The sequence below is a fragment of the Bubalus kerabau genome, chromosome 6, assembly GCF_029407905.1.
Source record: "Bubalus kerabau isolate K-KA32 ecotype Philippines breed swamp buffalo chromosome 6, PCC_UOA_SB_1v2, whole genome shotgun sequence".
NCBI classification, from domain to species: Eukaryota; Metazoa; Chordata; class Mammalia; order Artiodactyla; family Bovidae; genus Bubalus; species Bubalus kerabau.
Genome location: NC_073629.1, coordinates 1,212,753 through 1,237,212, shown reverse-complemented (window position 1 = coordinate 1,237,212; position 24,460 = coordinate 1,212,753). Strand labels below are relative to the sequence as shown.

General features: G+C 40.6%; 1 protein-coding gene across 10 annotated transcripts in view; it reads left to right on the top strand.

Annotated features, from left to right (window-relative positions):
- Positions 1–24,460, top strand: part of DCAF6 (DDB1 and CUL4 associated factor 6) — a 183,810-nt gene that overhangs the window by 153,480 nt on the left and 5,870 nt on the right. For 6 of the 10 annotated variants that reach the window (XM_055587166.1, XM_055587163.1, XM_055587159.1 and 3 more), the window contains 4 exons: positions 10,072–10,210; positions 11,846–12,002; positions 12,638–12,726; positions 21,764–21,869. In XM_055587166.1, coding sequence (XP_055443141.1) covers positions 10,072–10,210; positions 11,846–12,002; positions 12,638–12,726; positions 21,764–21,869 — 491 coding nt within the window. Of the gene's footprint in view, positions 1–10,071; positions 10,211–11,845; positions 12,003–12,637; positions 12,727–21,763; positions 21,879–24,460 lie in introns of all 10 variants that reach the window. The other 4 variants (XM_055587162.1, XM_055587165.1, XM_055587158.1 and 1 more) reach the window with 1 other exon arrangement.

The window sequence follows — 24,460 nt, the reverse complement described above, 5'->3', positions numbered from 1 at the left end:
TTGGAGTCAGTGTAAATGGCTATTCTTTTTCCTTTTCCCAGCTCTAAAGCTCGAGTCAGGGCTATGAGCTCAGCTAATTGGGCTGAAGTACCTGGTGGCAGACTATGGTCTCAAAATTGGAGACTACTGCATACCCGGCTCTTCTTTTTCCATCCAAGACAAAGCTGCTTCCATCAGTGTACCAGATTTCCTCAGGATTGGTCAGAGGATCTTCTGACAATCCCTCTCGGTGTTTTGTCCAGTGGTCCAAGGTTTCTAGACAAGAGTGAAAGGGGAGAGAGCCCTCGGGGGTAGGGAGGAGGGTGGCTGGGTTAAGAACCTCACAAGGGGATATAGTGAGACCTGGATTTTCCATCAGCATTACTTGATATCTGAGGATTCTTTGATCAGACATCCATAAGCGGCCTCTCCCATTTAGGAGTTGTTTTACTTGGTGGCTGGTAAAAATAGTTTGCCCCCAAAGGAGAGTTTTAAAGCATCTTCTATCATGATTGCAATAGCTGCAAGATTTCGAAGGCAGGGGGGCCAACCTCGGGAAGTTGGATCGAGCCTCTTGGATAAGTAAGCTACAGGCTGGGGCTCAGATCCCAACCTTTGAGTTAACACTCCCAAGGCTATTCCCTCTCTTTCATGGACATAAAGTTGGAATGCTTTTTCTGGGTCTGGCAATAAGGCAGGTGCCTGAGTTAAGGCCTGTTTTAGTGTAGCCTCTGCCTCCTTTTGAGGAGTTCCCCGCATCAGTGGGATTGAATCATCTCGTCCCTTTAAGCTTTCATATAAGGGCTGGGCAATTAGACCATAGTTGGGTATCCAGATTCTACAATAACCAGTTAGCCCCCGGAAAGCTCACAATTGTTTTCGAGTCGTGGGGGAGGGGAGCTGGAGAATTCCTTGTACCCGATCAGAGGACAGCCTCCTGGACCCGTGTGTAATCTGAACTCCCAGGTAAGTGACCTTTGTCTCGACCATCTGTGCCTTAGCATGGGAGACTTTATATCCCCTTTCTGCCAAGAAGTTTAGAACCTGAATTGCATGTTGTTGGGCACCTTTTCTCATCTGGAGAGCAGATTAGTAGGTCATCTACATATTGTAATATTTTCCCATTAGGTCCCAGATCTAGGAGATCCCGGCTAAGGGCCTGTCCAAACAGGTGGGGGCTATCTCTGAATCCCTGAGGTAATACTGTCCAAGTCATCTGTTGGTGTTTTGCTCCTGGGGCCTCCCACTCAAAGGCAAAAAGGTATTAGGATTCTTTAGCCAGTGGTATGCAAAAAAATGCATCTTTGAGATCTAAGACTGTAAACCACTTGGCACTGGGTGGGATTTCTCCGAAGATTACATAGGGATTGGGTACTGTGGGATGGAGGGGGACTACAGCTTCATTTATAATCCGGAGATCTTGAACCATTCGCCATGTTCCGTCTTTTTTCTTTACTGAGAGGATTGGGGTGTTACATGGCGAACTGGTAGGGACCAATAGCCCACAAGCAAGGAATTTATTTATTAAAGGCTGTAGTCCCTCCCGAGCCTCTCTTTTGAGAGGATATTGTTTCTGGTTAAGAAACCGAGTGGAATCTTGGAGGACAATGATGACTGGTTCAGCTTGGTGGACTCATCCAGGAATCCCCTGGTCCCACACCTGGGGGTTAATTTTGTCTTCCCATAGTTTTTGGTCCCTCTGTATTGAAGGTGTAATGGGTTCTTCAGTAGTAACCAGGAGCTGTAGAGCTCTAGGGGCTGAAAAAGTTCCCATCACAAGGGTGGTCCCCAGTTCAGTGAGTATATCTCTTCCCAATATGGGGGTACAAACAGTCAGGGACCACCAGAAACTGGTGGGAAAATATTTGTCCATCCCAGCAACAAAGAAGTGCTCGGGTGACTCTTTTAGTAGTTGCTTTTCCTGTAGCACCCAAAATGGTACAGGTTTGGGAGGAGAAGGCTCCGGAGTAGGAGATCAAGACAGAGTAGGTAGCCCCTGTGTCAACCAAGAAATTCTCGGACCTACCTGCCACATCCAGTTGCACCCTTGGCTCCAGCCCCGTGATGGTTATCCGTGACAGGTGGGCTGGCTGGAGCGGGCTGCTTCAGCCCTCTTGAACCATCGTGAGGGTAGGCTTGGTGCTTGTCCTTGAGGCTCCTGGGTCCTGAGGGCAGAGTGCTGCCCAATGTCCCAGTTGATGGCATGTGTGGCAAGCCGTTCTAGGAGACTTGTCACGGTTTGGACACTCTTTGGCCCAATGCCCCACCTGTCTGCAGATCAGGCATCTGTCTCGTGCCTTGTCCCTCAATGACTCAGGGTTTGCCATAGGGCTTCTCTGGAGGGCGGCCAGCATCTGGGCATGCCTTTTCTCTTTCTTTCTCTCCTCCTGGGCCTTGGCCTCCTTCTCCTGTTCCCTGTTATAAAAGGTATTGGTGGCTGTCTGGACCATCTCATCTAAAGAGGCAGCAGGGTCCTGCTGTTGTAGCTGCTGTAACTTAATTCTGATATCTGATGCACATTGGGACAGGAATTTGTCCTTTAAAATCACCCATCCCTCGTAAGAGTCTAAGTCCAGGTTGGTAAACTTTTGGAGTGCCTCTTTTAGCCTCTCCAGAAAGGCAATGGGGTTCTCATTGGGCTCCTGAGTTATTGCTGAGACTGGGCAGAGTCCCACAAGTAATAGGCTTCTTTATGTTTCCATGGGTGGACTTCCTTAGGGGTGAGTCTTTCTGAAGCTTATCCTACCCAGAACTGTTGCAACCTGAGAGCCAGGTGTCCCTGGGTCAGGATGCAGATCCCCAGGCAGGCCGAGGCGTGACAGCCTCCTAGAGATCGAATCCCCGGGCAGGTCGAGGCGTGACGGCCTCCCGAGGATTGGGTCCCTGGGCAGGTCAAGGCGTGACGACCTCCTGGGACCCCTGGAACTAAAGGATCCCCGAACAGGTTGAGGCGTGACAACCTTTTGAAGACCGATCCCTAGGCAGGTCAAGGCGTGATGACCTCCTGGGACCCCCCGGACTGGAGTTTGGGCGTCCTCAAGATCTCCAGTGTGACCAGTGCTGGGTAGAATTAAGAGATTTGTAACTCATTGCTAGTTTGCCCACCGTGGACGGGAATAGATATGATGTAAATTCATCCTACCTAGTACTGTTGCAACCTGAGAGCCAGGCATCCCCGGGTCAGGGTGCAGATCCCCCGGCAGGCTGAGGCGTGACAGCCTCCTAGAGATCAAATCCCCGGGCAGGTCGAGGCGTGACGACCTCCTGGGACCCCTGGGACTAGAGGATCCCCGAACAGGTTGAGGCGTGACAACCTTTTGAAGACCGATCCCTAGGCAGGTCAAGGCGTGATGACCTCCTGGGACCCCCCGGACTGGAGTTTGGGCTTCCCCAAGATCTCCAGTGTGACCAGTATTGGGTAGGATTAGGGGGTTGGATATTATAGAGTATTTCCCAACTATTTTCTGGTTGTCTCTCCAGAAGGTTGTAGGGGCAGCCTTGTGGGTCTGGGTGGGGCTCAGGAAAAGAGCATGAAACAGGAGGGAAGGGGGCAGAGCACAACCTTTGAAAGCATGACATAACACAGGGTATAACGTAAACCAATTAAAATCAATTGGGTCCAAGATGACAAGTCAAATTCAAGTAAACCTTAATCCCCAATCTATAAAGCCAACAGACACACCCAGAGGTGGCAGGACAGCTCCAAGGCACAAGGTCAAAAGAGGGAGGAGTGGGGTTCCCAAATGGCTGGGATGATCCTCTCACTCATTAGCATATGAATTCCATCCCCTCACAAAACCTAGCCAGGCCTAATTCCAGGGCTGCAGCCCTTGCCCTCCGCAGTGGTTCACACCCTGAAGGGTGGCTTCTCTCTGGATCCTAACAAATCTACCTCCTTTGTCTCTCAATGAATTTTTGCAATGAGGCATCAGAGCCTGAGTTTCATTAGTTTTGGCCGGGCTTGAGGCTTGGGAGAGAGCTGAAGGACAGGAGGAAAAAGCAGTGGGGGAAACGTGCCAAGGAATCCCCTTCGTAGCCCACTGGAAAATTTGCTAAATATCTGACCGGTGCTCACAGTTTCATTGGTCTGATCCTTGGCAAAGAGAAGAGAAAGGACAGAAGAACCCTCACGGGCTTGTGTAACAGCTACTGGGGCTCAGCAGAAAGCGCCTTTGGGACATACTGAGGAGTAGCCTGTCCAGAGTCCCTCAATTGTGCCCCTGCCGTCCGCCTGTTTGCGGGAGGTTCAAGGAAACAAGAAACGAGAGATTGTAAAGGTCCCTCCAGCCATAGGAGCGAGGACCTCTTACCTTAACCGGAGGTCCTCTGGAATCTGAGACTGGGCTGCGTGAGCTTTCTGCTGAGTTCATTTTTCGCTGTTCCGGTTTCCAGCACGATGGACCTTCCTCTGTGCTGGGTTTCTTCGCCTTCCGCTTCTAGCACGGGAGCTTTGCTGAGTTGGGCTCCTGTTGTGCTTGGCCTCTTCCATGTAGAGGTTGTTTCAGCCAGGTTAAATCCGAGTCACGGCACCATAGATGTCACGACTGGGCCGCGTGAGCTTTCTGCTGAGTTCATTTTTCGCTGTCCCGGTTTCCAGCACGATGGGCCTTCCTCCGCGCTGGGTTTCTTCGCCTTCCGCTTCTAGCGTGGGAGCTTCACTGAGTTGGGCTCCTGTTGTGCTTGGCCTCTCCCATGTAGAGGTTGTTTCAGCCAGGTTACATCCGAGTCACGGCACCATAGATGTCACGCAAGTGTATGTTCCTCGGTTTTTTGTCTTGTCACAACAAAGATTTGGAGCAACGGACATTAAAGCCCTCGGCGCATCACAGCTCTCGGGTCTTGGACAAACTGTGTTACAGCTCTTAGGCAAATCAGTGTTACAGCTCCATTTTATTTAGAAGATAGCAGGAGAATCCAAGACTCGAAGAGAAGGGAGTGGAGGAGTGCGTGGGGAGGGAGAAAGAGAGAGAGAAAGAGAGAGAGTGCACGCGCATGCACGCGGGAGAGAGAGTCCCAGAGAAAGCGCTTTGGCTCCTCCTTTTATATGTTTTTTCTTCCACCTTGGCTTGCCCTATGCAAATTGGGCTCAGCCAGGAGTGCTGTTTGTTCTGCCTGAAGTTTTCACTCTGGTCCTCGAACCTTCCTTTGACCTTCCTTGTCTTTTAGCCACCATCATTTTGGACTCCTTTTCCCTATTCTACCTACCTAACAGTTATTTGAACATTGTTTGGCATTGCCTTTCTTTGGGACTAAAATGAAAACACTTTTTCCAGACCTGTGGCCATTTCTGACTTAAGGCTCACCATTAGATTAAGACTGTTAGAAAAAAAAAAAAAAGACTGTTAGTTGTGCTGTTCAAATTATCTCTATTGTTTGGTGCTTGACTTATAAAATAGTGAGACAGATGTATTGAAGTCATTATGTTCTTATAGTTCTATCATTTTCTTTTTTAACAAGGTTTGAGACATTTTATTGGGTGTATATATGTATATATATATTAAATTATTTCTTCCTGGTAAAGTGAACTTATTATATATGTAGTAATCCTTTCTACCTTGACATTACTTTTTATAGTAGTCTATTTTATCTGATATTAATGTAGCTATCGGAGCAGGCAATGGCACCCCACTCCAGTACTCTTGCCTGGAAAATCCCATGGATGGAGGAGCCTGGTAGGCTGCAGTCCATGGGGTTGCTAAGAGTCGGACACAACTGAGCGACTTCACTTTCACTTTTCACTTTGATGCATTGGAGAAGGAAATGGCAACCCACTCCAGTGTTCTTGCCTGGAGAATCCCAGGGACGGGGGAGCCTGGTGGCTGCCGTCTATGGGGTCGCACAGAATCAGACACGACTGAAGTGACTTAGCATAGCATAGCAACGTAGCTATGCCATTTTTCATTTGATTACTGTTTGCACAGTATCCTTTTGCCTGAAATCCTTTCCTTGTTCTCATACTTTAGGTATGTCTGAAACAGTTTCTTTTTCTCTTCCTTGGTCAGTTTAGTCTCTTTAGTTTATTATTATCATGGCTATTTTTGGATTTGTTTTCCAACTTTTTTTGGGAGCAGGGGGGGCTTCCCTGATAGCTCAGTTGGTAAAGAATCTGCCTGCAATCTGGGAGACTCTGGTTCGATTCCTGGTTTGGGAACATCCCCTGGAGAAGGAATAGGCTACCACTCCAGTATTCTGGCCTGCAGAATTCCATGGACTGTATAAGTCCATGGGGTTGCAAAGAGTCAGACATGACTGAGAACCTTTCACTTTCACTTCTCACTTTCCAACTTTTTACTTCTGATTTTCCTGTTATACCATTTTTTTTTTAACTTTCCTGTCATTTTTAGGATTAAGATTTTTATCCTTTTTTTTTTTTCCCCCCCATTTTTTTGGTCCACTGGGTTGGAAGATATGTAGCACATCTGTATGATACATGCATGTGTTTTATATGTGGTGCACACGTGTTATGTATGATGTGTGTGACGTATGTGTGATGTGTGTATATATGTATGCCACGCAGCATGTGGGATATTAGCTCCCTGACCAGGGACTGAACCCAGGCTCTTGACAGTGAAAACGTAGAGTCCTAACCACTAGACTGCCAGGGAATTCCCTTCAGTGTTTTCATTCTAAGTTTATTCATTTCTTTAGAACTGTTTGCTGTGTTGGACATTATCTGATTATATATACAAGCATAGCATTTACTGTCACTTTTTATCTTCTAACTTGAAATTTGTGCACTTTAAGCTTTTTTTTCTGTTTTACATCATTTCCTACAGTGGTAGGTACCCTAATCTTTGACCTAAATTGTAACAGTACAAGCTACATTTCTTGAGATCTAGATTTCACAGTTATTCTTTATCAGGATGGGTAAGCCAAACAAACATTAAGCAGTAAATTAGACCATATTGTAGAGCAAAGTTTTTTAAAGTTCACTTTGGTTATTTTTGGTTGCGCTCAGTCTTCGTTGCTGTGTGAGGACTTTCTTTGCTTGCTGCAAGCAGGGGCTGCCCTTTGTCCCAGCCTGCAGGCTTCTTCATTAAGGGGACTTCTCTCATTATGGAGCACAGGGTCTGGATGCACAGGCTTCGGTACTTGCAACTCATGGGCTCAGAGGTTGTGTGGTGTGTGGCTCTAGGGCAAGTGGGCTTTAGTAGTTGCAGCACGCAGGCTCAGTAGTCATGGCTTGCATGCTTGAGAGCGCCAGATCAGAAGTTGTGGTGCAGGGGCTTAGTTGCTCGGCTGGCGTGTGGAATCCTTCCAGACCGGGAATTGTACCCATGTTCCCTGCATTGGCAGGCTGATTCCTATCCACTGCGCTACCAGGGAAGTCCCTAGAGCAAACTTTTAAGTGAAATGAACACTTATAATTTGGTACCATCTTCACTAATTCTTAATTATTATCATCCCATTACTCATTCAGCTTTAATTTTGGCCATACTGCTTTTTAAAAATGATTTTGAGCTTCTGATTCTTGCTGTGTTGTATAGTTTCTTTTTCCATTTATAGCTCCTAAGGCCTCTGCTTTATCAGCAAGGTTATTTCTGTTCCTTCTGCTACCTGATACTCTACTTATTCTTTTTTTTTTTTTAAGTTTATTTTATTGAAGTATAGTTGATTTACAGTGTTGCATTAGTTTCTAGATACTCTGCTTTCTTAGCAAGAGATTTTTCTTTTCGGTTTCTTGCTATTCACATATTTTTAACTGATTGAGAGTCCTTTTTTCTTCTACTTTAGAAAAAAGAGAATTTCAATCATATTAATTGTTTCATTTGAGAACATTTGAACTCTCAACCCTTCCCATTTATCACTTGCCAATCAGAAAGAGATAATCAGAGTAAACTGAACATGTCAGCTTTCTCTGTGGAAGTTTCTAATTATGTCTAGCTTAAATTTTTGGATCCCCCCCTTTTTTTTAATATGTGTAACATAGGATAAAATTTTTAAAACACTTTCTAAATAGCCTATCAAATTTTATAATATATCATTTTAAGAAAAAGAAAACTTTATGTTATAAGACTACATAATTGTTATAGAATTGTTTTAGAAAGTGCTATTAACAGTTTAGTGTCTGTTTTTCTAGATTCTTTCTATGTATATATAAGTTTTTCCTCTATGAATTATTTTGTAACCTATATTATAGATTCTTTAAGATAATACTGATATTTTCCATATTCTTGCTTATGGATCTTATCATTTTTAATGACATAAGTATTATTTAATGACATAAGTATTCCAGTGTACAGATGTGCCATAATTTATTTAACCTATCCTTTCTGTGTATAAAACACTTAGATTATTCCAGTGTTTCTCAGACTGCTGTGGTGAATATATGTGTGTATGTGTATATATATATTGTGAAAAAACATGGATATTTGCATATGTCTTTTATAGCGTGCATTTATTAAAAGATAGGATCGCTACATCAAAACAAATACATATTTTAGGTTTTAATGGATATTATTTAATTTCTCCTCAAAAATATATTGTACTGGAACAGTAATGTACTGCCAGTGGGATTATAAACTGCTGTAACCACTTAGGAAAGTTGTTTGAGAGTATCTATTAGGATAAACATATGCATATACTGTGGTCCAGCATATCCACTTCTAAATATATGCTCAAGAGAAATACGTACATACGTTCATCAGAGCACTATTTTTGTCATCAAATCCTGTAAACAACCCAGTGTCTACCAACAGTTGTATGGATACATAAATTATAATGTATTTATGTAAAGTAGTATTGTACAGCAAAGAGAATGAATGAACTACAGCTAAATACAGCAACATGGATGAATCTTACAAATATAATGTTGAGCTAAAGAAGCTAGACACAAAATACATCATATGATTTTGTTTAATTAATGAAACAGGCAAAAATTAACCCATCATGTTAGAAGTCAGAATAGTGCAGCATAATAATAGAAATGGAGAATGGGGAGACTTCTGAATTCTATTTATTCTCTATTTCTCAATACTTGTGCTGGTTACATGGGCCTATTTTGCATGCAGTGAGCTACACCTTTTTGACTTACACTTTCCTGTATATGTTTCTACATAAATGAAAATTTACAGCCAAAGACTACTTTTTTTTTTAATATATAAAACCTTCAAACTCCTACCAGTAGTGCCTGTTTTCCTGTGCGCTTGCCATCTGATAGATGTAAAAAAAACTTTAATATGATAGATATACAAAAAGATGAATTTGTTTTATTATTAGTGAGGCTAAGCATCTTTTTGCATATTTATTAACAGTCTCTTTCTTCTGTAATTTCCTTGTTCATGTCATTATTTTTCTATTATCGTACTTATTTTTCAGACTGATTTGTAGACACTTGATATATTTTGGATTTTTTTCTATTGCAGAATATAATGTTTTAAATAACAAGTTCAAACTAACAGTTATTTAGGGGAAAGTTTCTTCTAGTAATGAAATCAGTCTTAAAGAGGGTCCATTGTTCTTCACTCTCTAGGTCTGTGACCCAACTGGGTTCTAGCTCCATTCTGTACTCTAATATGAAGTTCATGTAGAATAGATTCTATTAGAAGATCCTTGTTTTATTCATAGATATCAATATTCTTTCCTTGACTAGTTTATTCTTTGCTGAGAACAAAATCTCCTTTAAACAAAATCTCAAAACATCCACTGCAATTATATGTTACCTTTAGTTTCTTTTTTTGGTTTCTCTTTATGCCTTTGTATTTCCTAAATATGGAGAGGACATATAATATTGAGTAGGTTTTGTTTTACATATAGTAAATTGCATATTAATTTTGTCTGTATTATATTCTTATAAAATAGCTGTTTAAACAGTGTGCCGCATGCTATTTCCTTTACTCTCAACCAGTACCAAATTTCTAAATGATCTCTTAACTAAAACATTTTGTTTTAGTAACTCAACTAGTTTGATGTAGTCTTACTGTTTTGTCTGCCTTTTTATGCTTTTGATTGGGGATGCCTTATTGAGATAATGTTGAGTTTAAATAATTTCTAGATTTCACTTGATTTTAATGTTGCTCACTTTCATTCTGTAGTGGCCTGTGAATGTTTTATATTTATTTCTGTATTTTTCTTTTAATATGTAATTCATAGACGCTCTGCTGTTGCCCGCATTCAGGAGTTCTTCAGGCGGAGAAAAGAAAGGAAAGAAATGGAGGAATTGGATACTTTGAACATTAGAAGGCCACTAGTAAAGATGGTTTATAAGGGCCATCGCAACTCAAGGACAATGGTACCATATACTCATGACATTGTTTGGAAGAACTGCAGTTTGATAATATGAATTTTTTTCCATAATGGTTGTTTTTATATATGCCAGTGTGATTCTACTATATTCTATGTAATTATCTCTGTACATAACATTTATTGCACCTTCCCAGTTATCTCTTTACTCAAATATAGTTCTTTTTGTCCTATAATATGTTGAGAAAAAGCATTATTTTTTATAAGAAAACTCCACCCTACTGAGGAACTATTATAGAACTTTAAAAATGCTAGCTTATATAGGTAACCATTGCTTCTTTTTTGCTCTCTCACACTTGCTATCTACTTTCCTAGTAGATTTTTTTTTTAGTTCATATTAGTTTTGGTTGTAAAGAGAAAGATTTGGATATATGAAATCCAGGTTCATTACAAAATATAGTCAGATTAATTATAACTTTTTAAAAGATTGATAAAGATTTGTTTTAGTCACCTTGTCTTTCTAAACTTCAATTTCCTCATCTATGAAGTAAAAACAGACCAGATGATATCTAAGATCTTTTCAAGTGTTTATAACCCAGAAGTCTATCTACATAATGCAATTTTAACTATTTACTGAGAAAATCTTGTGAGATGATTAACAACTGTCACTCTGAACCATTCATATCTGAGAGTGTTCTCATATATTCATTGAGTTTTCAAAAAGTATCTACAGAATCAATTTCAATCTACTTTCTTTAGGGTAGAGGGAAAAAGTAACTTTGGGATGAGGAAATAATTAGCTCTTTTTATAGATATCATGTAGTAGCAATTTACTTATTTTACAAGGACTACTCATTATTAATAGAAGCAATCAATTTGTATTTCTTGTGTGTTTATGGTTAAAATTTTGGATGGAAATAACTGGGGATAGGAATGGAAAAAAATAGAAGATAAATAAATAGAATAGTAGCTCCAAGTAACAAGAAAATTGGCTCCCCTCCTTTGCTTTGCCAAAAATATCAAAGTCGCAGCTGCACATAATATGATTTCAAAAATTCTGATCTGAAATACAAAGATTTTTGATGGTTCATTTTGTGCATCTGCTGAAAAACTCCATCATAATCATCTTAACATGTCCTTTGTTTCATTGCTTCATGAAAGTAAATATGTGTTTATATCTTTCCTTCTTGATTGTGAGAACTTCTGATAGCTAATAAAAAGGTTGGTAATTTTGTTCTTTGGCATAAAGCAAAATACTGGGGGGAACAATTCATTTTTTTCTATGAATTGTTTTTATTATCTTTTAAAGCGACAATGGAACCAGTTTTGGAAAGTTCAGTGGCATCTATATATAAATTTTCATTATATTGTCCATAACCCAGAAATCTCATTGATTCATTTAGCAGTTATTAACTCAGCACCTACTGTGTGCCCAGGTACTGTTTCAAGCACTATAAATATAATATTGAACGAAATAAAATACCTATCTTCATCATGGGGGATTTTATTTTCTTTCATTTTATCCCTACTAATAAATCTCTGTCATGGTCAATATACTGGAAGACAAAGACTCAATTTTTTATTTTCTAAGCCAATTAATTTTTTAAACTTGAGAATAGAAAAATCTTTTTTAATAACTTTGATTTGAAATCTCTTATAATTTTCTGTTTTTCTTAACCCTTAGATAAAAGAAGCCAATTTCTGGGGTGCAAACTTTGTAATGAGTGGTTCTGACTGTGGCCATATCTTCATCTGGGATCGTCATACTGCTGAGCATTTAATGCTTCTGGAGGCTGATAATCATGTGGTAAACTGCCTGCAGCCCCACCCGTTTGACCCAAGTAAGATGACCTTTTATAAGGCAAGGGTTCAAAATCATTAGTATGATTAATTAGCTCAACTTTTTTCTAGTTGTAAGAATAAATAGTAAGAATAATCCAAATTACCCTAGTAGGCAGCTACTAGGGTCAAGTATTGCTCTTCTTGGGTTTAAAACAAAAAAAGTTTACAACCTGCTTTTGGCTGAAAATAGAGGGAAATAGATTAAAAAGTTTATTCTCCTAATAGTTCTTCTAAGTTTTATCAGCTATAAGAGCTTCAGTTGATTGGACTTTTCCCTGCTTAACCAAACTGAACTTCCGTGCCTGTTAGTCTTTACATATCAGAATTAATTTACCAGAACAAAGGAGCAATGACTTGTTCTTACCTTCCATTTGAAATTCCCATGTTTCTCATAAAAGAACAGTAAATAGGAAAAAAATTTGAGTGATTTCAAGATGGTCTTAAAATTGTATTATAGGGTAACTTTTAGGAAATCTTCAAAACAGTATTCTTGGTTAACAGTTAAACGTATCAGTACAATGTCCATTCTAACTCAGTTTTGCTGAACATATACATCAGTGCATATATACGTTACACATTTAAGTGAATTAATGACATTTCTAAGCTTTATATTAATGTGAACTATTTTTTCTAGTTCTCGCCTCATCTGGCATAGATTATGACATAAAAATCTGGTCACCACTAGAAGAATCAAGGATTTTTAACCGAAAACTTGCTGATGAAGTAAGATTTTTGTTATATTTATTATAGAACATATTTCACTTTGTTCCTGAAATGCTTAATAATTTTATTTATTTATGTATATATTTTTTGCTTGTGCTGTGCCTTCGCTGCTCTGTGGGCTTTCTCTAGTTGCACCAAATGGGAGTTACTCTGTAGTTGTGGTGTGTGGGTTTCTCACTGCAGTGGCTCCTCTTGTTGCAGAGCTTTGAGCTCTAGGCACGTGGACTTCAGTAGCTGTGCCATGAGGGCCACAGTTGCAGCTCTTGGGCTCTAGAGCACAGGCTCAATAGTTGTGGCACAAAGGGTTAGTGGCTCCACGGCATGTGGGATCTTCCCCGCTCAGAGGTCAAACCCATGTCTCTTTCATTGGCAGGCAGATTGTTTATCATTGAGCCATCAGGGAGGCCCCTGAAATGCTGTTTTAAGAAGAATCAAAGCAAGTTAATTCACTTAATGAGGTCAGATTTTAAGAAAAAGAAAAGAATAAAGCATGCCCACAATACTAGAGAGATAAAAACTGAAATACTGTTTTGATAATTAAAATGTTGATTATCAGTAGTAACAGATAAAGTTTATTATAGTCGAATAGATTGACTATTTTGGCTTGATGCAATGAAGAATAATTAAAAAAAAAAAGCCTGTGTCCTTTTAAGAAAGTAGTTTTACTGTAACTTCTCTCCATAATCATAGCCAAATGGGTAGCAGAACAAATGAACAGGGAATCTTTTACTTTATGATTTTATTTTAAGGTTTCCCCAGCTTCTGAAGCTGCTGTTGCATCAGTAGTTTTGAAATTAAGTTCTCAGAAGCTGTAGGTTTTTTGCAGGATTCGAAGCAGGAAGTTGTATGATACGAAAGCTAAACTCTGGGTATTTCCTTAGCTCCAAACAGAGTTTCCATTTATGGGTTTCATTTAACATTTCATACAAGTATTTCTTATAAGGAAAATAAGGATCCATTGCGTTAATCAGCTACTAATGAATTACTGAGCTTCTGTGAGGAGGTGAGTGCAGCTAAGGTTGATACTGCTACCTCTTACCCCTTCATGGACCTCAGCCTTGTCATGGCAAAGGGGCTTCCATAACTCAATAAAGCTATGAGCCATGCCGTGACAGCCACCCGAGAGAGAAGAGTTCTGACAAAACGTGGTCCACTGGAGGAGGAAATGGCAAAACACTCCACTATTCTTGCTGCAAGAATCTTATGAACAGTATGAAAAAGCAAAAGGATATGATACTGGAAGATGGGCCCCCATATCAGAAGGTGCTACAGGGGAAGAGCAGAGGGCAATTACTAATAGCTCCAGAAAAATGAAGTGGCTGAGCCAAAGAAGAAATGTCACTCAGTTGTGGATGTGTCTGGTGGTGAAAATAAAGTCCAATGTTGTAAAGAACAATATTGCATAGGATTGTTAGGTCCATGAATCAAGGTAAATTGGACTTGGTCAAGCAGGAGAGACAAGAATAAAAATCAACATCTTAGGAATCAGTGAATTAAAATGGACAGGAATGGGTGAATTTAATTCAGATGACCTTTGATTCTACTACTGTGGGCAAGAATCCCTTATAAGAAATGGAGTAGCCATCATAATCAACAAGAGTCTGACATGCAGTACTTGGGTACAATCTCAAAAATGACAGAATGATCTTGGTTTGTCTCCAAGGCAAACCATTCAATATCACAGTAATCCAAGCCTATACCCTAACCATTAATGCCAAAGAAGCTGAAGTTGAATGGTTCTGTGAAGACCTATAAGACCTTCTAGAACTAACACCAAAAAAAGATGTCCTTTTCATCATAGGGGATTCAATTGCAAAAATAGGAAGTCAGGAGATACCTGGAGTAACATGTAAGTTTTGCCTTGGAATACAAAATGAAACAGGGCAAAGCCTAATAGAGTTTTGTCAAGAGAACACGCTGGTCACAAAGACACCTTTTTCCAACAACACAAGAGAATACTCTACACGTGAACATCACCAGGTGGTCTATAGTAAAATCAGATTGATATTTTTTTGCAGCCGAAAATGGAGAAGCTCTTAACAGTCAGCAAAAATAAGACCTGGAGCTGACTGTGGCTCAGATCATGAGCTCCTTATTGCAAAATTCAGGCTTAAGTTGAAGAAAGTAGGGAAAATAACTAGGCCTTTCAGGTATGACCTTAATCGAATCCCTTTTTATTATACAGTGGAGGTGATGAATAGATTCAAGAGATTAGATCTGGTAGAGTGTGCCTAAAGAACTATGGACAGAGGTTTGTAACATACGAGAAGCAGTGACCAAAACCATCCCCAAGAAAAAGAAATGCAAGAAGGCAAAGTGGTTGCCTGAGGAGGCTTTACAAATAGCTGAGAAAACAGAAGTGAAGGGCCAGGGAGAAAGGGAAAGATATACCCAACTGAATGCAGAGTTCTAGAGAATAGCAAGGAGAATAAGAAGGCCTTCTTAAATGAACAATGCAAAGATATAGAGGAAAACAATAGAATGGGACAGACTAGAGAACTCTTCAAGAAAATTGGAGATAACATGGGAACATTTCATGTAAGGATGGGCACAATAAAGAACAGAAACTGTAAGGACCTAACAGAAGCAGAAGATACTAAGAAGAGGTGGCAAGGATACACAGAAGAACTATACAAAAAGGTCTTAATGACCCAGATAACAACAATGATGTGGTCACTCACCTAGAGCCCCAGACATCCTGGAGTGTGAAGTCAAGTGGGCCTTAGGAAGCATCACTACAAACAAAGCTAGTGGAGGTGATGGAATTCCAACTCAGCTATTTAAAATTCTAAAATAGGATAATGCTGTTAAAGTGCTGCACTCAGTATGTAAGCAAATTTGGAAAATTTAGCAGTGGCCACAGGACTGGAAAAGATCAATCTTCATTCTAATCTCAAAGAAAGGCAATGTGAAAAAATGTTCTAACTACCTCACAATTGCACTCATTTCACATGCTAGTAAGGTTATGCTCAAAATCCTTCTAGCTAGGGTTCAGCAGTATGTGAACCAAGAACTTCCAGATGTACAAGCTGGATTTAGAAAAGGCAGAGAAATTAGAGATCAAATTGCCAACATTTGTTGAATCACAGAAAAATCAAGGGAATTCCAAGAAAACATTTACTTCTGCTTCATTAACTATGCTAAACTGTAGGTTGTTATGAATCACAATAAGTAGTGGAAAATTCTCAAAAGAGTTGGACCACCTTACCTGCCTCTGGGCTTTCCTGATGGCTCAATAGTAAAGGATCCACTTGCAGTGCAGGAGACCCAGGTTTGATAACCTGGGTTGGGACGATACCCTGAGAAGGGAATGGGCAACCCACTCCAGTATTATTGCTTGGAGAATTCCATGGACAGAGGATCATGGTAGGCTATAGTCCAAGGGGTCACAAAAGTGATGGACACAACTGAGCAACTAACACTCACTTAGTACCTGTCTCCTGAGAAATCAATATGCGGGTCAAGAAGCAATAGTTAGGACCAGACATGGAACAACTGACGGGTTCAAAATTGGGAAAGGAATACATCAAGGCTTGCTTATTTAACTTATATGCAGAGTTCATCATGTAAAATGCCGGGCAGGACGAAGTACAAGCTGGAATCAAGATTGCCAGGAGAAATAACAGCAGGTGTTACCCCTCTAATGGACGAAAGTAAAGAGGAAGTAACACTGGAGAAGGGAATGGTAAACCACCCCAGTTTTCTTGCCTTGAGAACCCCATGAACTGTATGAAAAGCAAAAAGATAGGACACTGAAAGATGAACTCCCCAGGTCAGTAAGTGCCCAATATGCTACTGGAGATCAGTGGAGAAATAACTTCAGAAAGAATGAAGAGACAGAGCCAAAGCAAAAACAACACCCAGTTGTGGATGTGACTAGTTATGGAAGTAAAGTCCTATGCTGTAAAGAGCAATATTGCATAGGAATCTGGAATGTTGGGCCCATGCTGCTACTGCTGCTGCTAAGTCACTTCAGTCGTGTCCGACTGTGTGCGACCCCATAGACAGCAGCCCACCAGGCTCCCCCATGCCTGGGATTCTCCAGGCAAGAATACTGGAGTGGGTTGCCATTTCCTTCTCCAATGCATGAAAGTGAAGAGTGAAAGTGAAGTCACTCAGTCGTGTCCGACCCCTAGCGACCCCATGGACTGCAGCCTGGAAAGAGCTAATTGGAGTTTCTTTGCCTCACCGCTTCTTCCCACCTAGAGAGAAGAGGGGGTGATGCTGTGGGCTCCAGCCTCAGATATATGGCAGTACCAGCTGCCCCCTACCCACCCTGTCCCCACTTTCTCCACTCTGCCGATTGATGCCTGCTCCTCAAAGCTTACTGATCACAAAAGGACAGCCCCCACCCATTGTGGCTCAATTCTGGGCCCATGAATCAAGGCAAATTGGAAGTGGTCAGGCAGGAGATGACAAGAGTGAACATTGACATTCTAGGAATCACCGAATTCAAATGGACTGGAATGGGTGAATATAACTCAGATGACCATTATATCTACTACTGTAGGCAGGAATCCCTTAAAAGAAATGGAGTAGCCATCATAGTCAACAAAAGAGTCTGAAATGCAGTATTTGGATGCAATCTCAAAAACAACAGAATGATCTCTGTTCGTTTCCAAGGCAAACCATTAAATATCACAGTAATCCAAGTCTATGCTCCAACCAGTAATGCTGAAGAAGCTGAAGTTGAATGGTTCTATAAAGACCTACATGACCTTCTACAACTAACACCCCAAAGTGTCCTTTTCATTATAGGGGACTGGAATGCAAAAGTAGGAAGTCAACAGATACCTGGACTAACAGGCAGATTTGGCCTTGGAGTACAGAATGAAGCAGGGCAAAGGCTAACAGAGATTTGCCAAGAGAATGCACTGATCATAGCAAACACCCTCTTCCAACAACACAAGAGACAATTCTACACATAAACATCACCAGATGGTCAATTTTGAAATCAGACTGATTATATTCTTTGCAGCCAAAGATGGAGAAGCTCTATGCAGTCAGCAAAAACAGGACCGGAAGCTGACTGTGGCTCAGATCATGAACTCCTTATTGCCAAATTCAGACTCATATTGAAGAAAGTAGGGAAAACCACCAGACCATTCAGGTATGACCTAAATCAAATCCCTTAGGATTATGTAGTGAAAGTGAGAAGTAGATTCAAGAGATTAGGTCTGATAGAGTGCGTGGTGAACTATTTACAGAAATTCATGGCATTGTACAGGTGGCAGTGATCAAGACCATCCCCAAGAAAAGGAAATGCAAAAAGGCAAAATGATTGTCTGAGGAGGTCTTACAAATAGCTGAAAAAAGAAGAGAAGCTAAAGGCAAAGGAGAAAAGGAAAGATAAGAAAGCCTTCCTCTGTGATTAATGCAGAGAAATAGAGGAAAACAATAGAATGGGAAAGACTAGAGATCTTACCTTGTTTATTTAACTTATATTCAGAATTCCTCATGCAAAAAGCCGGGCTGGATGACTCACAAACTGGAATCAAGAATGCCAGGAGAAATAACCTCAGATAGGCAGGTGACACCACTCTTACGGAGGAAAGTAAACTTTCCTCCATTAGATAAAGTGAAAGTGTTCGTTGCTCAGTTGTGTCCCCCCCATGGACTGTAGCCTGTCAGGCTTCTACGTCCATGGAATTCTCCAGGCACGAATCTGTTATGGATCACAACAAACTGTGGAAAATTCTTACAGAGATGGGAATACCAGACCACCTGACCTGCCTCCTGAGAAATCTGTATGCAGATCAAGAAACATCAGGTAGAACTGGACATGGAACAACTGACTGGTTCCAGATCAGGAAAGGAGTTCATCAAGGATGTATATTGTCACCCTGCTTATTTAACTTATATGCAGAGTGCATCTTGTGAAATGCTGGGCTGGATAAAACACAAGCTGGAATCAAGATTGCTGGGAGAAATATCAATAACCTCAGATATGCAGATGACACCAGTCTTATGGCAGAAAGCAAAGAAGAACTAAAGAGCCTCTTGATGAAAGTGAAAGAGGAGAATGAAAAAGCTTAAAGCTCAACATTCAGAAAACTAAGATCATGGCATCCAGTCCCATCACTTCATGGCAAATAGATGGGCAAATAATGGATCAGTGACGGACTTTATTTTCTTGGGCTCAGAAATCACTGCAGATGGTCACTGCAACCATGAAATTAAAAGATGCTTGCTCCTTGGAAGATAAGCTATGACCAACCTAGACACCACATTAAAATGCAGAGACATTACTCTGCCTACAAAGTTCCGTCTGGTCAAAGCTATGGTTTTTCCAGTAGTCATGTATGGATGTGAGAGTTGGACTATGGAGAAATCTGAGTGCCGAAGAATTGATGCTTTTGAACTGTGGTATTGGAGAGGACTCTTGAGAGTCCCTTGGACTGCAAGGAGATCCAACCAGTCCATTTTAAAGGAGATCAGCCCTGGGTGTTCATTGGAAGGACTGATGCTGAGGCTGAAACTCCAATACTTTGGCCACCTGATGCAAAGAACTGACTCATTGGAAAAGACCCTGATGCTTGGAAAGATTGAAGGCGGGAGGAGAAGGGATGACAGAGGATGAAAAGATTGGACGGCATCACCGACTCCTTGGACATGAGTTTGAATAAGCTTTGCATGTTGCGGTCCATGGGGTCACAAAGAATCAGAAATGACTGAATGACTGAACTGAACTGAAAGAGGAACTAAAGAGCCTGTTGATGAGGATAAAAGAGGAGAATGAAAAAGCTGGCTTAAAACTCAGCATTCAAAAAACAGATCATGGCATCCAGTCCCATCATTTCATGGCAGCTTGAAAAGTGGAAGCAGTGACAAATTTTATTCCCTTTGGTTCCAAAGTCACTGTGGACAGTGACTGCAGCCATAAGATTAAAAGATGCTTGCTCCTTGGAAAGAAAGCAGTAACAAACCTAGACAGTGTATTAAAAAGTAGAGACATCACTTTGCTGGCAAAGGTCCGTATAATCCGAGCTATGGATTTTCCATTTGTCATGTACTGATATGAGTGTTGAACCATAAAGAAGGCTGAGCACCAAAGAAGTAATGCTTTTCAACTGTGGTGTTGGAGAAGACCCTTGAGAGTCCCTTGGACTGCAAGGAAATCAAACCAGTCAACCCTTAAGGATATCAGTCCTGACTATTCACTGGAAGGACTGATACTGAAGCTGAAACTCCAGTACTTTGGCCACTTGAGGTGAAGAGCTGACTCATTGGAAAAGACCCTGATGCTGGGGAAAAATGAAGGTAGGAGGAGAAGAAGGAGGCAGAGTATGAGATGGACATCATCACTGACTCAATGGACATGAATTTGAACAAACTCTCGGAGATAGTGAAGGAGCCTGGCATGCTGTAGTCCATGGGTTGCAAAAAGTTGGACAGGATTTGGCAACTGAACAACAACAGCCCTCTCTTAAAACAATAAGGGGTGCATTGCTAAAAATATTAGTAAATTGAAAAACTCGTTCTCTAGGCCACGGTTGACAGTTCATAGTGAGATTCCCACATATATTTTTACTCATTATGTTAATAGACCTATATTAAACACTTAAGGCCCTTTGTCCATGGAATTTTCCAAGCAGAAATACTGGAGTGGGTTGCTGTTTCCTGTTCTAGGGGGTCTTCCCAACGCAGCTATCGGACCCAAGTCTCTTTTGTCTCCTTTATCGGCAAGCAGGTGCCACATAGGAAGCCCCTATATCAGGTAGAATCCTGGATTTTAAAAGATAAACCCTTTCCTTCAGAACCCAAAGACTAGTGGGAAAAAACAGACATGAACAACTAGAATACAGTGTGGTCAGTGTCAGAAATGTACACGTAGTGTTCTGGAAACTCGTAGAAAGGAATTTTCAATTGGAGTAAATGGGATGGGAAGGTCTTCACAGAGGAAATCAGAATTGGACTGAGTTTACCAGGTAGACCAGGACCAAAGGAACATTTGAGAGAGAAGGATCAGCGTGTTTCAAGTTGCTGTAAGGTGGGTGAGCCCTCCGCGTGCTGACACCCAGAGGACACATAAGAAGGCAGCTCAGCAGGCCTCGTGAGGCCGGGCTGTACAGGGCCCTGTGGGCACCCTCATGAGTTGACAGTGTAATGTCGTTGGGGGACTGCTGATCAGGTTAGTATCTTTTCTTCCTTTACTGCTTTCCTTCCTTTCTTTCTGTTTTTCCTTTGCCATTCCCTTTGGTTTCCTCTTTTTTCCTTTGCCTGTAATTATACATTAAATCCCTAGATGTTCATGGATGTTCTTTAGTCCTATTCTTCATACTTAAGACACAGTTCATTGGTAACTCTCATCCAGAGGTTTATTTTTGAAGTTAACTTTGAGGTTAACGTAACCTTTTCCTTGAGGGGCACAAATGGCCCAGGGACAATAAGCTAACAGTGCTGTCACTAAAAGTGTCAGTTCCACTAGAGGGGAAAAAAAGAAGCGGATACCAAGTAGACTGCTCTGCTTTTATAAACAAATTATAAGTAAAAGTAAATTGAATTCTTACGTGTTTCAGGTAGCCTCAGGGTTTGACCTTTGTCTTTCTTCCAGTTAAAGAGTAGTGTTCTCTGATCTTACTCTGTTGATTACAAGCTAAAGTAATTATTTGGCATTGGGTGGCCTTAAGAGGGCAATGGCACCCACTCCAGTACTCTTGCCTGGAAAATCCCATGGATGGATGAGTCTGGTGGGCTGCAGTCCATGGGGTCGCTGGGAGTCAGACACGACTGAGCGACTTCACTTTCACTTTTCACTTTCATGCATTGGAGAAGGAAATGGCAACCCACTCCAGTGTTCTTGCCTGGAGAATCCCAGGGACAGGGGAGCCTGATGGGTTGCCATCTATGGGGTCGCAGAGTCGGACACGACTGAAGTGACTTAGCAGCAGCAGCCTTAAGATGGTAATATAGACCCATATAGATATATGTGAAGAATGAAGTAATTCCTGTTAATTCTTTACAGTTCTCCTAGTATCTAAGGAAAACATACAGTTACTCTATGATCTTTGACATGGTTATTTAACTTGCCTCATAGGTTATAACTCGAAATGAACTCATGCTGGAAGAGACTAGAAATACCATTACAGTTCCAGCCTCTTTCATGTTGAGGATGTTGGCTTCACTGAACCATATTCGAGCTGGTAAGAACTGTCAGTATGCCTTAAAATCATTATTATATTTGTAAAAACATTATTTAAGATTGACGTTAAAGGGATTTATATTTAAGGGGGAAAAAGGGATTTTCCTGACAGTCCAGTAGCTAGCACTTGCATTTCCACTGCAGGGGGCAGGGGTTCGATACCTGGTTGGGAAACTTAAGACCCCACATGCTGCATGGTGCAGCCAAAAAACTCAGAGATTTTATTAATTTCCTTAAATTACAAGATCAAGCCCAACTTTTTTTGGCGTTAACTTTTTAACTTTTTTTTTTAAACACAAGAAGTTTATTTCTTGCTGACATTAGGTCCTCTCAGACTACATAGAAGGCGGCTTAACTTTTGAACTGAGTGGTATGAATTCTTGATTTTAGTACAGTAATTTGTATCCCCATGAGCCAACTTTATTGAACTGTCATAATGAAAAGATGACATCACTTCAAATCTTTTATCAGCTATGGTTTTCTTCTCAGAGTGGAATATCATACCATAAACCTTAAGATGTGTTATAGTAAGTAACTTTTAATGATACATTTGGCCAAAATCAATCACAGACCAGACAAAAATAAATGTATTACTACAAAGATTTGAAACAATAGCTCAATGTATTTTTCTACTTTTTGTGTGTTTGTTTTAGAAGATAAACCATGGGGTTCAGTGCTTCAGATACAAAACTTCACATTACAATTAATTACATTATATTATAACTAATTTTCAAAAAGGAATGGAATAACCTGTGTTCATAACAATAGAAAGTATCCAATATCCATTATAAACAAAATGTTTATCACTTCACTGATAACACAAATTTCTTTATATGTTGAGTACTGTTTAATAACAACAACCATGTATAGAATACCTTTAATGAATCAGGCAGCATACCAATCATTTCATAAATCTATCCTCAGTTAGCTCCAGCCCTCTACATAATAGAGTATTTTTAATAACTCACTGCAGGTCACACAACTGATAAATGGTAAAGCCTGAATTTGAAACTAGCTTCCAAGCACTTACTCCCCTTTTACCTACAAATTTCATTTGCAGGAACAAATTCAAGTCATGAATAAGACATGCAGTCCTCTGGATGAGCTGATTTCAAACTGTTTTTCTCGTCCATTCTTTCCTTCTCTGTCCTCTCCGTTCTCTGTGCTGCCGCTGCTAAGTTGCTTCAGTCGTGCCCAACTCTGTGTGACCCCATAGATGGCAGCCCACCAGGCTCCCCCTTCCCTGGGATTCTCCAGGCAGGAACACTGGAGTGAGTTGCCAGTTTCTTCTCCATGCTCTATGGCCCTCTCTAAATCTGCGGGTACCTCAAACTCTTTTCTTACCTCAGAATTTTTACAGTCATGCTGTCCCCTCCCACCCTCACTCTTTGTTAGGATAACTTCTGTCCTGGGTTCTATCCCGGGGTTGGGAAGATCCTCTGGAGAAGGGAACGGCTACCTGCTCTAGTAGTCTGGCCTTGAGAATTCCATGGACAGAAGAGCCTGGCGGGGTCCATGGGGTCACAAAGAGTCAGACACGACTGAGTGACTTTCACTTTCACCTTTCTGTTTCAGACCCTCAGGTCTATTTAAACAGCACACTACATATCATTTCCTCAGAGAGTGGGTAAGGGAGACATAAGTATTCCTGGTAGAAAAAAAGAGTATATAGCATTTGTCTTAAGTCCTGGAAGAGACTGTGGTACATCTAAAAATTTAAAGAAGCTCCTTATGTCTGTAATTAAAGGAGCTGAAAAGAAAACCCTCAAATTGTCAATATCAACTATTACAAGGAAAGAATAAAAATTTCAAAATGGTCAAAGCAAAACAAAAAATAAACCTAAAATGAAAACAGAAAATGTTTGCAGTCCAACAGCATATTATCGTAGTACTTCTTTTGCCCCCATGTTATTCACTGTGACATCTTTTGATCTGTTTTCTTCAATAAGAATCAGTACTCTTAAAATTCACTTGACTTCAGATTTGAGGAGGCACTGTTTTATAGAACAGGAAAAACATGTGCTGATTATGATAACTAAATTTTCTTGTTCATATAAAGAGTTCATCTGGTGAATGGCTCTTTCTGAGTTTGCCTATAGGAAACTGTTTCTCCTTTCATTTGTGGAAGAATCTATTTTACATGCGTGCTGATGTATCAATGGTTTGTTAACTCAGTTATTACTCTCCTTTTTTGATTTTAGAATTAGCTGCTTATAATATAAAGGTTCTCTTTCTTCTATTGTTTTTATTTTTTTTTTGCCAGCAATCAAAGGGAGACACTTTGTAGTTGGCTTAGTCAACCTAACTCACCCTCTTGTTTCTCTTAAGTAAAATCCTTGATAGGAAAAGGTAACCAAGAGTTGATATTTCTGCTGCTTTTATTCTTAAGATATCTAGTTATTTGATGAGTCAGCTACTCCTTTCCTCTCCTTTTCTTCATTGTCCTGTATTCCAAGTACAATGATGTGCGCTTTAAATCTCCTTTTCAAAACTACAAATACCTGGTTCCTACGCACTAAAGATCCTGATTTATTTTATCTGAATAGGATTTGAGCTTCTGTATTTTAAAAAAAGCACCCAGAATTTTCTCAT